This window comes from Dipodomys ordii, unplaced genomic scaffold (genome assembly GCF_000151885.1).
Source record: "Dipodomys ordii isolate 6190 unplaced genomic scaffold, Dord_2.0 Scaffold35, whole genome shotgun sequence".
NCBI classification, from domain to species: Eukaryota; Metazoa; Chordata; class Mammalia; order Rodentia; family Heteromyidae; genus Dipodomys; species Dipodomys ordii.
In genome coordinates, this window is record NW_012267251.1 from 4,848,667 (window position 1) to 4,866,537 (window position 17,871).

Below are 17,871 nucleotides of genomic sequence, written 5' to 3' on the forward strand. Positions count from 1 at the left end.
CGGGGGGCACACGGGGGACTCGAACCCCCGCTCCCGGGGCCTGGCTGCCAAGGGCCCGTGGCAGGGGGTGCGCACCCCTGGGGGGTCATGCTCTCCCTCTCCACGGCCCTGATTGGTGAAGGCTCCGGGGGGCGCGGGCTGAGGATGGTGTCATCCTGAGGATGGCAAGGTGATCAATGGGATGATCATCACAGATCACCAGGTGGTCTGTGCGTCGGTAGAGAGAAGCACTTGTGAGCTGATCACACCCAACTTCCCCTTCACCAGCCATGGCCCTGCGGCGCACACTGCCCGCCTCTTCCCATCTCTACTCCACCCTCCCTCCGGTCTTGGGTGGTGTGTGTGTGTGTGTGTGTGTGTGTGTGTGTGTGTGTGTGTGTGTGCCCCAGGACTGAAACAAACAAAGCAAAACAAAACAAAGAAAGGAATGTACTCATTACCTTATGTATGTAACTGTAACCCTATGTACATCATCTTGACAAGAAAACTAAATTTTTTTAAAAATGAAAAAAAAAAGTGACAGTTTCTGGAGAAGAATTGTAATATTTTATGATTTTTTTCTTTAGATCCATGTGTAATATCAGAAGAAATTATGGAAAGACATCACATAATGCTCAAGTGGAGAGAACAGCAAAAGCTTTATTCTAAATCAGGAGAAACAGTTGAATTTGTATGTCAATATAGATTTTATCACTCACCAGAAACACAATTGCGTGTGGAATGTTATGATGGTCATCTGGACTACCCCACTTGCAGAAGAAGGGGTTACTAAAAGGATAACAGTAGCCAGGCACCCATGGCTCACATCTGTTATCCAACCTACTCAAGAGGCTGAGAGCTTAAGACTGTGGTTCAAAGCCAGCCCAGGCAGGAAAATCTGTGAGATTCATATCTTCAAGTAACCACCAAAATGCTGAAGTGGAGCTGTGACTCAAGTGGTTGAGCACCAGCCTTGAGCAGAAAACTTCAGAGACAGTGCCCAGGCCCTGAGTTCAAGCTCCAGAATTGGCACCAAAAAAAAATCCTATTATGACTCTAATTAAAACAGGCACCTTTATACAGCAATTGTTATTATCCATTTGGGTCTCAAGTTTTTATTGTTCAGCTCATTTCTGTTCATAAAAATGAATTTGTACTGCTCTGTGGAGATGAATTTGGAATCTGAGACCACCACTGTCACATTTGAACAAGGACTGCCTTCAAGCCTTATAAACCAAGATGCTACGTGTCCTATTCATAACACAACGGTGGCAAGAAATCACATGTAGATACTTCCCTGATTGCCTTTGCCTGTCATCTCCTCACTCTCTCCATGCTTTCTCCATAGTTTCTGAGGTTCTTGAGACTATGTTCTACAACAAATGGAAGAGCTCTGGTTTCCATCTTCAAAATTATGTATCACTTCACCCACACTTAAAATCTGGACTGTGTCACAAGACTGTACTACTTTTGTTTAGATTAAAAACAATGTGTTTCGCCATGATGAAATGCCTGGTAATTGACTGTCAATTCCATATGTGCCCCAGGTATGACATACGTCCTGACAGGAAAGATAGTATAGTATAGTAATGGCAGCCTGATGGCCAAATCACCAGCCCATCTCAGCTCATCCTCCTCCATGGCCAGAAAACAAACCAAAATCTGAATTAGGGCATTTGACTTCAGTGATGAATGAGGGCCTGCCCAGTGGGAGGTGAGCATGATGATGAATTCTCTGAAACACATAGCACATGAGACATGATTTGAGGTCTCCATGGCCTTGCAGTAGATAAGATAAAAAATGAGCCAGTCTACTCTTCTTAGGTAGCCAAGACTAGAAGGAACACTCAAGACAGGCCCACCTGCCCAGAATTAATTAATTTGGTTGGAATCAATTTGCTTGGAAAAATATTCTACTTTTAGCACTGAAAGTCAATGAAACACTCATTAAGTCACATTTCTATATTTTAAAATGTGTAATATGTCAAGCTCAGTGAGAAAGAAATTCATTAAATTTCACTGAAAGGACTGAAATTCTGTGAAAATCAGTAAAGAAAATTAAACTATATTTAGAATGGGTTGTAAGTTCCTTATTGTTTACCATTTGGATCTTATAATTAGAAATTACTCTTATATAGCCATTCAAGCCATCTCTGTAAAGAGCTCCTTGTGGACACTTTTACCAGTTCAGATCAGCAGCAGGACATTAATTTTCTGGATTATATCAGGGTATTAAGTAAACTGACTATTGAACAAAGTTATACTTCTTTAAATTTCCTTTCTGAATTTCTCTTAGATTCAAATATTCTTTTAGGGCTTAGTTAGCTACTAAAAGCCAATAGTTTTGGCACATTCAGAATCCTATGATGACTCCACTTTTATAATATATTTATCATATGTATACTTGCACATTAAAGGTGTATAAAGGCATAAATACTGTACATGCCATGGGGCAATCAATGGTGTTTTATATATACATCCACCGTGCACAGTTTAAAGTGGACATACACATCCATCTAGGAAGTGACTAGGTGAAACTCCGATCCTGGTTATGAGAACAGGGGTGAGCTAGATAGCATGTCAACTCTGAGGCAAGGTAAGAGGCAGGACAGAAAGTGTGGGTAGAAGACTGGAAAAGAGGACTTCTCTGAGAGAAGAATTCTGTACATAGAAGAAGGAAAAGATGAATGATCACAAAAGCTCAGGAAATACTAAAGCCTGCTAGAAAAGCATAAATGAAAGCTAAGAAAGAACCAAAGATGTCCAGGTCACTAAACCAACAAATTTGTAAATTAAATCAATGAGACAAACACAACATATTTGAAACAAGAAGAAAAAAATAATGTGACAGGATAATTTTTTCAACAGCTGACTGAACTTCCTCCAAAATAGACCACATTTAATTTAAAGACCACAATTTCATTTAATTTAGGCCATAAAAGACCTTTTATCAAATATAAAAACGTTATGTAATAATGTTTATATCGTATCAGATCATAATGGAATAAAAATGAAATATGCGGCAAAAGGAATGTGTACAGAAATTGTACACATTTGTACAGAAAAAAGTCTGTACAAAATTGCACGGACATATGACAGTTGAACAACATATTTCTGAGCCATCAACAGGGAAATTTTTAAATGCTTTGAATAAGCCGACACTATCCCAGATACTTGAGAAGATGCTGAGCAAAAAGCTTGGCATGGTGGTCTATGCTCTTAATCCTAGTTCGATGGGAAACAGATAGGACAATCATTGTCCAAATTCAGCCCAGCCCCCCCAAATTCAAGTCTATCTGGAAGATAAAGCAAAAATGGTTAAGTGGAAGAGTACATGCTTTAGCAAGCATAAGGCCCCAAGATCAAATTCCAATATGGACAAAAGGAAAAAAATAAATCCTAAAAATCAAGTAAAATTAAAAATACAACTTACTAGGATCTGTGGGTTAACAACAATGTTCAAACTGAAAAGGACGCTTATAGCAATGCGTGCTGACATGTATATTTTTAATAAGTTTTTTATTGTGAAAATACAGAGAGAGGGGTTACAGTTACATGAGCAAGGTACTGAGTACATTTCTTTTTTTCCTTTTTTTTTAATTGTGAAAATACCGTACAGAGGGGTTACAATTACTGGGCAAGGTACTGAGTACATTTCTTATCAAGCATTGTTGGCCTCCTCCTTTGTTAATACATTTTTAAGTCAGTGAATTCTCAAGTAAGTAACCTGATGATATGCCAAAATGTCTTAGAACAGCAAGAATGAGTCAATCCAGGGAGTTATAGAAGAAATAATAAAGCTCAGAGTCAAAAGTAATGAAATGGAAACCAACAGAACATTCTAAAAGATGATGAACCTTGAGAAACGTTACATGGCATGATAGAAATCATTCACAAAAAGCCATGGATTCTAGCCCTCTCCTTTACTGGGTGTGTCAGCAACATACATAAAGATAAAAAGTAGATCTGTGACGTTTCGTCCTGGTGTGGAGGACAGAAGAGGAAGGACTGACAGCTGAAACGCAGGTGACCTTCTTTTGAGATGCTAATGATCTAAGCTTATTGTGGTGATGATTGTAAGGCGTCATGATTATGCTAAATACATTGAATTGTACACTTTTAAATGGGTGAATTGTGTGCTATGGGAATTGTATCTCAACAAAGCATTGCCAAAAAATGGTCAATATCTAAAACTCACAGGAAAATTTTTAATTATAAAAATATCTTTAAAAACTTAGTTTCAGAAGCTTAGTATTAGAAGGAATGAGCCTGGGATTGAATAAAAAATTAAGAACTTAGAAAACATACTTGCTATCTATTCGCTCTTCTAAGATGCAAAGGAAGACAGGAAAGATGAAAGACGTAAGGTTAGAAATTCCAGAAAACCCTTCCTTGTTGCAGGTGTTGTACATAGTAAACCATCCTTATTAAAAAGACTACCTGAGAGTGTTGGTGTGCATTCACCGTGTTGGGATTAAGAAAAAGAGAGAAGGAGAAACCAGTAGAAAAGAGAATCAGAGATACAGAAGATGAACACAATCCACCTAGAACACACTTAACAGGACTTGGTCCTAAAGATCTACCTGTCCTAAAGATGTACCTTAATAAAGAAGAGTCAGAAGATAGTGAAATGTGAGAGAAGGGGAAAAAAGGCTACAATGGTTGAATTGAAGGAATAGTCCACAAATATATCAACCTGCCTTTTCTTCTTCTTGATCCCCTTGAAGGTCCAAGAGCCATAATTGTTCGGTTAGAGGTGGGTAGTTAGCAAGAAGAGCTCTCTATGTAACAGTCATTCGCCCCTGCCTTCACTCCACCCTTGATTTCATACAGAGCCAATGTTAGAGGAGGAGAAGCTGTCATTTGAATCAATCTCTGCTTTCTGCTCACTGTATTGAATCTGACCAAAAATCAACCACAGAGCCTAACAAGTGGCATAAAATTTATATGGTATTGACCAACTTATGTGTCAGTACTTTTTAATAAAACATTTCCTACGTGAAGGCTGAATAAGAATAAGGATGGGAAAGTTTGAGCCATGTAGTCTAGGTTTCCTCCTCTGTCTATAAAATATAATAAACCGTGCCATTGTATTACACGGGGCAAATATCTAGTTTCTAGAACAGCCATGCTGATCCCATGCTGGGATCTGGAGGAGTGTTAGTTGGTGCAGCCTACTTGAATACATGTACTTCCCACCAGCTTTTTAAAATGATGAATGGTTATAATATATGAACAAACACTTCAGCCCAACTAGTGTTGAAACACCTAAATTCATCAGTATTAACAGTTTGCCTGCTTTGCTTTATCAGTCTACTTACATAAACTCATCTACATTTTCTTCAAAGTCGGTCTAAGTTGCTGATGCTGTACCATTCATCATGTCACGTTCCACCTTCTCAAATGCATATTTTAAAGCCATATTTTAAAGCCATTTATAAAGTCCAGATCTCTTGCTGTTAGTAGATAAAAGTGTTTGAAAACAAATATATGGAAAGGAGCATTGCCCTACAGGGATATTTAAGAATTGCAAGGCCAAAAAAATAAAAAGTAAGGCCAATATTTAAGACACAAAGAAAGCCCAGAGGAATTGTCCCAGCATTTAGAGGGTGATTTTTCTCTTCAAACAATGGCTTATTTGAAAGTAGTAGCAAAACAAACTAAGAATTACGAGAGCATATCTGTCAGCAGACCCTGGGGCTCAGAAAGCAATACACTGGTTTTAAGAGTCTGTCAAAGTACAAAAAATGAAGCGACTTAAATCCAGACTCTGTGAGCCTGAGACAGAGATCCGCCTGCTGCTAAGAAACCAAACTCCAGCTCCAAATCCTGTGAGTCAAAATTGAATGAGGGCAATGTAAAAACTGCTAGTGCTTCTAGCCTAGTGCCAGCTGAAAGCAAATTCTCTCTGAAGGACAATCAGGGCAGTCACTGCATGTGAGCTGTATTACTACATGTAATGTCCTAGATTGACTGACTATGCTACACAGCAAAAAATAATTCCCTATTGTATTCTTGTGTGTGTTTGGTGTTTGTGTATGTGTGCCAGTCCTGAGGCTTGAACTAACTCAGGGCTAGCACTCTACTACTTAAGCCACAGCTTTAATTCCAGCTTTGCACGTGGGGGGGGAGGGGTGTGTGTGCGTGCGCACATGCATGTTTAGTTGAAGATGAGTCTTAAGGACTTTCCTGTCTGGATTGGCTTCCCAGTGTGATCTTCAGATCTCAGACTCCTGCATAGCTAATATGACAGGTGTGAGCCACCAGTGCCGGGCCCATTGTACTCTTTGTAACAAAGGATATAAATGGCAGAGTACATAAATTCTGCTTCTAATATGTATAAGTACAGGGAGAAGACATAACTATAAACTATGAATAAAACAAACCCTTCCTCTGACTACAAAACAACACAATGCTGATAAGGATGAAGGGGTGGAGGGGAGGGAGCCTTGTACACAACTGGAGGGAGCATGAACTGGTGCCGCCACTATAGAGATTAGAATGGAGATGCCTCAGAAAGAAAATAGACCTACCACTTGGTCCAGCTGGACCACTAATGGGCACAAGCTGAAGCCCTCAAAGGCAGCACACACACACACACACACTTGTTTGCACCGCAAACAGCAACCTGGCATCTCAGGACTTTGACCTGATTGATCCAAGTCAATCACTGGTGTGTTTAAAATAACACAGATAATTTGTTCTCATTCTTCCCTAAGAAGTATTTCCTTTAAAAATGTAAAGACAAAGTGAGATCAAAGCATAAAATGAGAGCCAGTTGATATCGAAGGCAATATTGGCTTAGTATTTTTATGATCTGAAAGAACTGATACAAAAATATAGGTTACAAGATAGACTAGAAAGAACATAACACATAATGAATTGTAAGGACTTACATAGGATGTGATGTTCTTGAACTGCATCAATCGGAAAAATGTGTACATTTTCCTCTGGCTTGTTATCACCTTGTCAGTGTGAGTGTTTTTAGCCTGTGAATATTTACTAAAAGGTAACACGAAGGCAAAATATCAATCATATTAGGTATGGATATAGAGATTAGGAAATATAAGGAGAAAGGCAAGGAATAAGGAAGAAAGAGACTGTTCATTGTTTGCCATGCCATTGGAGGCCGATAGCATGCTGCTCTGCCAGGGCTTTGCTAGCAAATTTTCTTTAAAACTCACATAAGTTAGAAATTGTGAGCTCAGGGCCAAAGAGTGGCTCCAATTTTTCCTCTCAAAAGAAAAAGAACAGTCTGTGATACGGACATCTTCAAAGCAGTGCCTCAAGTAGTTTCAAACTAGTGCTGGAACAGTCTGAAAATTCTCATAAGCCCATTATATTATTCATTTGATCTACTATCTCCAGCATGTCCTAGCTAAGTTAGAGTTGGGTGGAGAGAACTTTAAAGTAATATAAAAATAATAGTATGGGAATATATGGTCTCTCTAGATGTAACTTTCAACCATGATAATATCCAACAGACTTATTTCTAGAGTAAACAAGAATAACTTGGCCATAATATGTTTGATACCAAAAAAGCATTCTGAGAACTACTAAATTAGCATCTTGGTCACAGAAAGAATGGTTACAGAATCTGATGCTCACTGTTTTTCAATGTTCATTTCTCATTAAGAAAGTCACAGATGGATCAGGCCACCTTTATTCCCAATTTGATATTTCTGGACATTAGTATCTATGTTAATAATATGTTAATAGATGATCATACCAGGATTACAAATACATCAAAGAAGCACTGATTTCTAAGCTTGATGAAGCCCTGAGTCACTATTGATAGATATATACTAGAAAGAGTAACATGATTCCTCAATCAGCTGAAAAATGCTTTAATTACTAACTCCATGTCAATGGTGTGCCATTATTTATATTCTAATGTGGGACTTGTTTTCTTTCCCATGAACAAGCTCTCAATTGCTCCACTCCTACCAAATAAGTGGAGTTCTCCACCCAATCTGGCCAATCCATCTTCACCCTTCCTTAGTACCCCCTCTCATGTTGTGATTTCAGGGGAGTAGAGCTATTTTATACACATGTGCACACACACATATGCATGCATACATATTTTTTCACCCCTGCATCTTACATCTGAAGCCTCAAGAACAGTTCTTGGGAATTCTTTTTATTGCCAAAAAGTTAGCAGAAACTGTACTTACTTACCTAGCCTTCTGCCACTATTTATGTATCCTTCAGCCTGGAGGGCTAGATTGTGAAATCCAAGTTTCTACCCCACTACTTTAACTTACTGAGTCAACATTATTCATCTAGTACTTCACTATCAAGCTTGTCGTTAGGGAAATCTAGTTATTCAGAAACCTGAGATCTGAGGATCGTAGTCTGAAGCCAGCCAGAACAGACAAACCCAAGAGACTATCCTCTCCAATCAGCCACCAAAATGCCAGAAGTGGAGCTCTGGTGGCTCAAAAGGTTGACTGAAAAAGCCGTCAGTGAAAAAGCTCTGGGACAGGGGCCAGATCTATATCATATACCTCCAAGCTTTCATGCCACAATGCTTTACTTGGCTCTTTACACTTCTCTTCCTTCTATTTCAAAATATTTACAACTCATGGTCATTGATCAATAAATCTTCATTTCCTTCATCCTCTTACTAATATGTTTACCAACTTCTTCCCACAGGCTGCCTGGACTTTCTTCCTTCAGGGCGCCATTTTCCCGCTACGGGAGCAAGGAACATGTTCTGACATAAGGGTAATGGTGTTCATTTTTCAGAAAGGCAGGGTTTTTTTTTTTATAGCCAATCAAGATACATTTGTAAGATAGAGAATATTGTTTTTTTCTTAGAATCTTTCATATCTTTTAATATCTCACTTACCTGAAGTAATTTAGGATAAAATCTTTATTCAATGTCTATCCTATTATGTCTTAGGAAGTTTCTACATCATAAAACTTACTATTCTGTTAATTCATGGAGAGGTATCTGTATCTTTGGTAAAAGACGCTCTAGGAAAGCTTTCGTTTTTGCCTCTTTATTGTCTTCACTATGATTTTCACTTTATCCAGCCTGTGATCCTTGTATCTTTCTGTTTCAGTGGTTGTGCTTTAATCTAATAGAAATCTGGAGGGCTTTTTTGTGCCACTGGTGATTGATCTCAGGGTTCATGGAAACATTCTACCACTGAGCCATACTTCCAGTCTTTTTCACACTGCTTGTTATTGACATAGGGTCTACGTTTTTATACAGGTCTCTGCTAGACTTTGATCCTCCTATGTTCTACCTCCTGCTTTAGCTGAGATGACAGCCACAATATGACTTCAAACAACAATATGTAGATCCTCAGCCTCCTGAGTAGCTGCTATTACTCATAACACCTGGCTCTGATACACATTTTTAAATGGTAATATAATACACATCACTTAGTGGTACCATCCTGTTTTTATAGTGTACTTGCAATTATCTTCACACCATTGTACAGCCACATCAAGAAGCCTTTCATGTTATAAGACTGTAATTATGGGTCCATGAAACAATAACTCACCATTTCCCTTTCTTCCAACTCCTATTTTCTTTCTCTGCAAACTTGATAACTTTAGATATCTCACACAGGTAAAATAATAGTCTCTTTTTACACCGCAACAAGCTTGCTCCACTTAGCACATGGGTAAGGAATCCTTTTTCTGCCAAAGGTCGCTCAGATAGTCATAACATAGTGTACAGGACAAAATGATCAATACAGGGAGACAGAATGCTTCAGCTGCTGAGAAACATACATGAAGTTAGGGCGCCTATCTACCAAATGACTTAGTGTCATGTGGATCAGAAGGTCCTTAGGTGGTTTTCTGATTTCCTCTTGGAATAGGAAAGCTAAGCTCTTCTCAAGTTTGATATGTCTACTGTGTGTTTGTACACTTTGGCCTATTTTCCTTAATCTTTATGTTCTTGCGATCTTTGCCAATGTTTTTATATTCACTTTTTTTAATGGGAGAAATGTACTTTTCAGGCAGTTGAGCGCATGCTCATGGTTTAATACTACTCTATTCCTAAATGTTTTTGGTAAAGTCTACTTATACTTCTCTGAAAAGGTAATAAAAATAACTTATAAAATTTTTCTTCCTTCCTCTTATCATCATCTTATTTTAGATTTTGAGATTTTTCTCCTTATTTTGTATTTATATTTGTCCTTGTAAATATGTTTAGGGTTCTTCCATTTCATTTTAGGATTCCTCATTTGACTTCTACCTACAAGCAATGAAGGAAGGAAGAAAGGAAAAAGAAAGAAAGTTAGGAAGATTTAACATTTAAAAAGTCCATCAGTCAAAGAATAAGTAAATTATCTTATCTCCAGATTATGAGATGCTCTTTCATTATCATGAAAGATGAAATAAATGGCCAATCTTATGGCTCAAGTAGTAGAGCACCTACCTAGCAAGCACAAGGCCCTGTGTTCAAATTCCAGTACTTCCAAAAAAAAGAAATACAAATATTGATATAGTGATATATCTATCATATTCATGTGTTCAGGAATAACAAATATGATATCAAATACATATCCCACTTAGTATGTAAAGACATATATAATGAGTATATTTAGGACTAGCCTCTGAAATAAGAAAATGGGTCCTAAGTATTAGATAGAATAAAAGGAATTCCATTCTTTATCCTGTTTAATTCATACTATTAGGACTATTCATAATGCCAGAGGGTTGGCTTTATATTTGACAAAAACAATGAATATATTCTCATTTTAATTTTTAAAATTTTATCTACTCATAGCATAATCTTCTTTGTTCCAAGTAAATTTATTAGCTAAATCTCTATTTTCCTATTTAAAAAATACATAAAAATAAATTAAACTGCCTGCAAATCTGACACCTTGCAAATTTTCTAATAATCAGTCTTTCATATCTATTTTAGAAGAAAATGACTTCTCCGTTTTGTGAGACTTGAGACTTCCCATGTTCTCCATTTTCTCCTTGAAGGAACCATGCTGAGTTCCCCTGAACTCAGCTTTAATAGAGAATGTCTCCAGTGTTTTTGATCTTTCTTTTTTTTTAATGAAGAAAAAGACAGATATCTATGAATTCTTAACTTCCCTTTGAAATATTCAGGTTCCGTGCAGCCCTCCTGTGCTGAGGATCTGCCTAGGGTCATCCTCATGTTAGTGGTTTTTTCATCCTCTGCCCTGGGTCCCTGCACTGCATGCATGGGAACATGAGCTCAGCAAAGTTTGCTTTCATATCCACCAGAATGCAAATGATCTTACAACCTAACCTTCTTTACCTCTTTTTTTGGGGGGGGGTTCGGTCGTGGGGCCTGAACTCTGGGCCTGGGCACTGTCCCTCAGCTCTTCAGCTCAAGGCTAGCGCTCTACCACTTGAGCCACAGCGCCACTTCTGGCTTTTTTCTTTTTGCTTATGTGGTGCTGAGGAATTGAACCCAGGGCCTCATGCATGCAAGGAAAGCGCTCTACCACTGAGCCACCTTCCTAGCCAACCTAACCTTCTTTAAAGCAAAATGATCATCAGTGTAATGTCCATCCCAACACAGCTGATTGCGTGATAAGCCCAAGGAAATTATTTCAGTCTGCCAAATCCCCTGGTTGAATTATGCTTCTTATTTCAAATTCTCTCCCCATCTCTCTACCCACTCCACATTCTCAGCATGTGTCTTCTTCTCATTCACAGAGGAGACAAACCATCTGACCATGCGGCCTTCATTCCAGCCCAAATCCAGTATCATCTCCTACCACGGGTCTCTGGTCTCATTTGCTTGTCTGCAATCTACTCAGCAAAGATTCCCCAGAAACTCCCATCTGTCCTCATAGATAGATAGATAGATAGATAGATAGATAGATAGATAGATAGATAGATAGATAGATAGATAGATAGATAGATAGATAGATAGATAGATAGGTGGATATAGAATTATAAGCATATCTGTCTGCTGTAGAATGTACACATATTCAAACTCCTACTCCTTATTCAAAAACACCTCCTTTACCTCCCCTTGCTGCTCAGTTGTTGAAAAACTCACTACTCTCATGTCTGTGTCTTTGTACCTTACATTATTACTCAGCCTATTCAACGTTCAGACTTGATGCTTTTGAGGGAATGAAGAAAACCCAATTGGCATTTTTAGTCTGATTTCTTCCAGTGTTCCTTGGTGGCTCACACCTGTAATCCTAGATATACAGGAAACTGAGATCTGAGGATCACAGTTCGAAGCCAGCCCAGCCAGGTAAGTCCATGAGACTCTTATCTCCAATTAACTACTCAGAAAAAGCCAAAAGTAATGCTGTGGCTTGAGTGGTAGAGCACTAGCCTTGAGTAAAAGAAGCCCAGAGACAGCACCCAGGCTCTAAATTCAAGCCCAAGGACCAGAAAAACACTCCTCCTCAAATATAACAATGGCAAAGATCATTCTCATTCTCTGAGTTGCTTTGACAAGATGTATGATTGTTAAGCTTGAAATAAATATTAATGTCTTTAATTTTATTGTCACAGGGTTGCAGTTACATACATAAGGTAGTGAGTACATTACTTGTCAAACTTGTTACCCCTCCCTCATTTTTCTCCCACTTTCCCTCCCTCCTAACCCTCCCCCCCCCACCAAGTTTTACAGCTCATTTCTAATATTGTCTTGTAAGTATCACTGTTGCATTGGTTTTCCCTTTGGCCTTTGGCCCACCATTTTGTTGTTCCCCTTCCATTCAGAAAAATGTGTATAAAAGACACAGGATACCAAAATCAAATACACTGACAACAGGGGATAAACCATACAAACAAAAAACATGAAAGAAAAAAGAAATAACTTCACAAAGTACATTAAAAATAACAACAAAGAAAAACCTCATTTCCATACCTTGGAGTTCATTTTGCTTAGCACCATCTTATAGGATCATATATACGTAGCTATTGAGCTATTGCAATCCTCTTCTGGGACTATCCTAGACATATACTAATTATCACAAATGAGGGAAACCGTGGAGCCTATGCTTCTTTGGGTCTGGCTTGCTTCACTTAATATGATTTTTTCCCAAGGCTTCCATCTCCTTACAAATGGGGCAATGTCATTTTTTTCTGATGGAAGCATAGAATTCCATTGTGTATATATACCACATTTTCTTGATCCATTCATCTGCTGAGGGGCATCTGGGTTAGTTCCAAAGCTATGGTAAATAATGCTGCCATGAACATGATTGTGCTGATAGCTTTAGTATAGCTCCCCTATGACCCAATAAGTATTCATTTTGAAAGTACTTTGTATTTTGAAGGGCAATCTCTTCCACACTTAATAAATCTCTTAATATAACATCATTACCATTGTGTATGGTTCCTTACTGTTGACAACAATACTGAATTAAAAGTAACCATAAAAGCCTCCTAACAATTAATAGAAAATGGTAAATTCAAATGTAAATGTAATTTTTTGCATGTATACAAAGATGTAGTCAAGTCAATAGGCCTTAGTAAATTGCAATATTTGGATGTTTGGATCAATCTTTTTTTCATTCATTCCTCATTGATTTATTTAAATTCATAATTGAAATAAATTCAAGAGCCTTCTCTTATTTGGCTCTTGCCTAATTTATCAGTCTTGTGCTTATCTCTACCCACCCCACACTATTCAATCTGCAAATTTTTTTTAATTTCTCCTATTGCTTGGCTCCCTTTTCATCCCTGCCTCTCCCTCAGATAACACACCACTTTGAGATTCTTTCACCACACTGATTGTTGCACTATCCCTCAGCTCTTCAGCTCAAGGTGAGCACTCTACCGCTTGAGCCAAGCACCACTTCTGGTTTTCTGGTGGTTTATTGGAGATAAGAGTTTCATGGACTTTCCTGCCCAGGCTGGCTTTGAACCGTGATCCTCAGATCTCAGCCTCCTGAGTAGCTAGGATTACAGGCGTGAGCCTGGCAAGTAATGTTTTTATATAGTGTAATTACATTGATATAATATCTGCCTAAAAGTCAACATGTGACCATAGTAAATGGTATACATCATTTTATTCTGTTCGTGTAATATTTGTGGAAACACTTCAGAAATTGATTCTAAACACTTATGCATAAATATGATGCTGAAAAGAAATATATTTTTCATCATTATTGTAATCCTGTTCTTGTCTCAGTAGAAAGCTTACCTTAGTATACTTCCCAACATTTGTAACATACAAACTTAGAACTTATACTGAAAAGTATGAAAAAATTTCAGGATATAGTTCAATTTTGTACACTTAATTACCATGCATATGAAGTTATTTTTTTATCCAGTTGTCCAAGGATCACTAACATTATGACTGGGTTCCTTTTCTAATAGCTGTGACATATGAGTACTATGGAGTACAATATTTCTGAAGTTTTTATAACATCAATTTTGAATGATAATGTAAAAAAATAGTTGTAAGTGATTTTTCTTACCTCTCTCTTTCGACACACCTTGGATATTTCAGATATCCTTTGTCACATTTCACTCTAACTTCATCTCTGATAACAGATGACTCAACTAGGAAAGTATCTCTCTTACAATGAAACTCAACATATTCGCCATGCAAAATGAATGGCCTATCATCAAAATGCCATTTCAAGTGTAGATTATTCTTTTCCATTTCATGATGAGACAATGTGCAAGGCTCTGGAGGAAAAAAAATAGTAAATAAGAGAAAATTATCTTGATACCTCTTGGTATAAGATGTACCAAGAGGGGCTGGGAAGGTGGCTCAGTGGTAGAGCGCTTGCCTTGTATGCATGAGGCCCTGGGTTCCATTCCTCAGCACCACATAAGCAAAAAGAAAAAAGCCGGAAGTGGCGCTGTGGCCCAAGTGGTAGAGTGCTAGCCTTGCGCTGAAGAGCTGAAGGACAGTGCCCAGGCCCAGAGTTCAGGCCCACGACCGGACCCCCCCCCCCACAAAAAAAAGAAAGCATAAAAAAAAAGATGTACCAAGATCACATAGGAATTATTGTGTTAACTGTTCATGATGACTTTAAAATCCTAAAGAGAGCCAAGTGAGGCAGAATTAGTAAAAGAGTCAGAAAAAATATTCAATACTCTTACCCATGCACACACCAAAACCCAGAACTCTTATTTACTCGTGTGTTCCTATATATTGAGGGAAAGTATATCTATCTTGATAGTTTTAGGGCATTAGATGTTCAAAGATAGCAAATAAACAGACGAGGACTATTTTTCACAGGCCTTGGCATTTATTAATGTTCAGTGAAATTATGCTATTTTTCCCTTCCTCAGAAATATCAGATGAAATATCCTGTCAAAGCACTGATTATTAGATGGGGTATATTTTGTGGAAATGAAGGAATAAGCTAGATTCTCAAAACTGCTGCAGACTTGTTGACCACTTTCTTTCTTTAAGATTTCCACTTAAGAAAGAGGAAGACTGCATTGTTTTGAGTGACAGTTACTGAAAGTATCCCCGTGTTCTTTCCCAAATGCATGAAAAAACAAAAGCAAAAACTTAAAAGAATCTGGTCATCCAAAGAACCTATTTGATTTTTTCTACAATAAAAGCATTTTTAAATATCAATTTCAGAATATGGGTTTCTTCTGTGTTTGTCAACAGTGAAAACTAGAAAATCTTCCAAATGCTTAGAACTTTAAAGAAACTACTAAACAATGCAAAGAGAATATACAAATATATATAATTGTAGTATACATCTATACACATATGATAAAGTTAATAATGCACTCAAAAGAAAGCAAGCATGCTTGAATCCACACATTAAAATAATACAAAAGCCATAAATCAGAAACCCAGGTTACCACCAAAGTAAGCCTGTAAAAGAGTAATAAATAGCAAAACGGTGAAACAAGGACACAGGATGACCCAATGCAACAATGATACTCATAAGACACTAAGTTGGAAATGGACTTTACAACTTGCAGAGTCGGGGGTGGGGAAGGAAGGAAGGGGAGGGATAGTAGTGTTAGAACCAAGAAAATTCCATGTAGCTAGCAGAAATAGGGCAAAACGTGTAAGGCAGAACCTCTTTGTAGAAAGAAACTCCAGGTTAGTCATTCAAACACCAGGATGGCTGCACTGCATTTCTAAGGATGGCTTATCTCCCCCTAGACCATTTGGGGAAGTACTGTCTTCCTAACTTTAAGTGCATTTCTCTAGGGCAGAGCCTTCCCAGCTCACACCCAACTAAGGCAGGTATCTGCACTTCAAAGGAAGCCTTGCCCCAACTCCAGTCCTTGGAGCTGGGTGCAAGCCCCATCTCTGGCCTAGGTACCAGGCTGTTTGCGAGAAATTATCTAGGCTCAGCCACCTTACATTCCCTTGGTTACCAGAATTGTAATCACCATTTGTTCTGCTTTTGTAACTTGCTTGTTGATTATGATACTACCACTGGCCACCTAAGAGTACCCCCACCCCTGACCCCATCCCACCATGAATCTTGCCTTTAAATACCCTGAGCTATTTGACTTCATTGCTGGTCTTCACTGTCTTGGTGTAATAGAGATCAGTGGTCATGGCTAATAAAGGTTCCTAGCCAATTGACTGAATGTTGGGGATTCCTTTCGCTGATCGTAGGTTCGAGTCCCACCAGCCCCAGGAAGCTGGGATATTTCAGTAGGAGAAAAACAAAGGAGGGTGTAACAATATTTGACAAGAAATGTACTCATTACCCTACTCATGTAACTGTAACCCCTCTGTACAGCATCTTTACAATAAAATAATTTTTTTAAAAAAGAGTAATAAAATGATCTCAAGAAAACATAGAAGAGGCCGGGCACTGGTGGCTCCCATTGTAATCCTTAGCTACTCAGAAGGCTGAGAACTAAGGATTACAGTTCAAAACCAGCCTGGGCAGGAAAGTCCACGAGACTCATATCTCCAACTAAGCATCAGAAAACCAGAAGTGGTACTGTGGCTCAAAGTGATAGTATGTTAGCCTTGAACAAAAAAGCTCAGGGACAGTGCCCAGGCCCTGAGTTCAAGCACCATGACCAACCCCTCCTCCATCTTCCTACCCCCCCCAAAAGATGTAAAAGAAAATAGTAAGAAAGAATTCAGAGAAATAATAGGAAGCAACATTAACAATGTAAATATTGATTAACAAATGTAAATATTCATTATTTGAAAAGATTAATGAAGTTTCTAGAGGAACTTTGTAGTAATACTCTAATAAAATTTATAAGATAGGTCAAGAATGAAAGAGACACAAGCAATAACAAAAATATATCACTAAGATATTAAGATGAGGATAAAAGGATGTTATGAATCACCGTATGTCAACTATTCAGACACTTCAGATGTGATTTCACAAAACCTTTCCTATGCAACTGACCCTAGAAGAGAAACTGTCAGGGTCTATTGAACAAATTCAAACTGGCATTAAAATCTTTCCACTAAGACTAAAGAGTTAGGCAGCTTGCTTGTGAATTCTTAGAATTAATACAAAAGAAATATCACCAATCTCATACCAATCTCAGAGAACTCAGAAAGAGGAAAAAACCCAAGTCCTATGTGAGATCAACAAAAACTTGATACCAAATCTGAAAAGACAAAAACAGACCAATCTATCCCTTATAAAAACAGATGTAAAGGAAATCAAAACAGAACTTAGAAAGTGGCAAAAACTCCCATGCTCCTGGATTAGAAAGATCAACCTCGTGAAAATGGCAATACTTCCCAAGGCTATCTACAAATTCAATGCGATACCTATCAAAATTCCTACCGCAGAGGGGGGGGACCAAGATGGCGATGGGGCAGTAGGGAAACGCCACAGCTCTCTCCAACCAAAAAGAGAGTTCGAGTTCCAACGCTTAATCTCCCCAAGAGACCGACAACAACAAAAAGACGAACACCCAGAGAAAAACCAGAGGTGAGAAATAACAAAAAAAGAAAGAGAAGAAAAGAATTTCAGAACAGAGAAGAGCGAAGACCCCTCCCCC

At 38.2% G+C, this 17,871-nt stretch overlaps 2 protein-coding genes across 2 annotated transcripts in view; one reads left to right on the forward strand and one right to left on the reverse strand.

Moving 5' to 3' along the window:
- Nucleotides 1-859, forward strand: part of LOC105986399 (complement factor H-like) — a 35,539-nt gene extending 34,680 nt beyond the window's left edge. The window contains exon 21 of the mRNA XM_013017293.1: nt 567-859. Coding sequence (XP_012872747.1) covers nt 567-772 — 206 coding nt within the window. The 3' untranslated portion in view covers nt 773-859. The remainder of the gene's footprint in view (nt 1-566) is intronic.
- A 4,877-nt stretch (nt 860-5,736) lies between these two features.
- Nucleotides 5,737-17,871, reverse strand: part of LOC105986400 (coagulation factor XIII B chain-like) — a 29,658-nt gene continuing 17,523 nt past the window's right edge. The window contains exons 12-14 of the mRNA XM_013017294.1: nt 14,376-14,589; nt 6,876-6,981; nt 5,737-5,808 (exon numbers count right to left, since the gene is read on the reverse strand). Coding sequence (XP_012872748.1) covers nt 5,737-5,808; nt 6,876-6,981; nt 14,376-14,589 — 392 coding nt within the window. The remainder of the gene's footprint in view (nt 5,809-6,875; nt 6,982-14,375; nt 14,590-17,871) is intronic.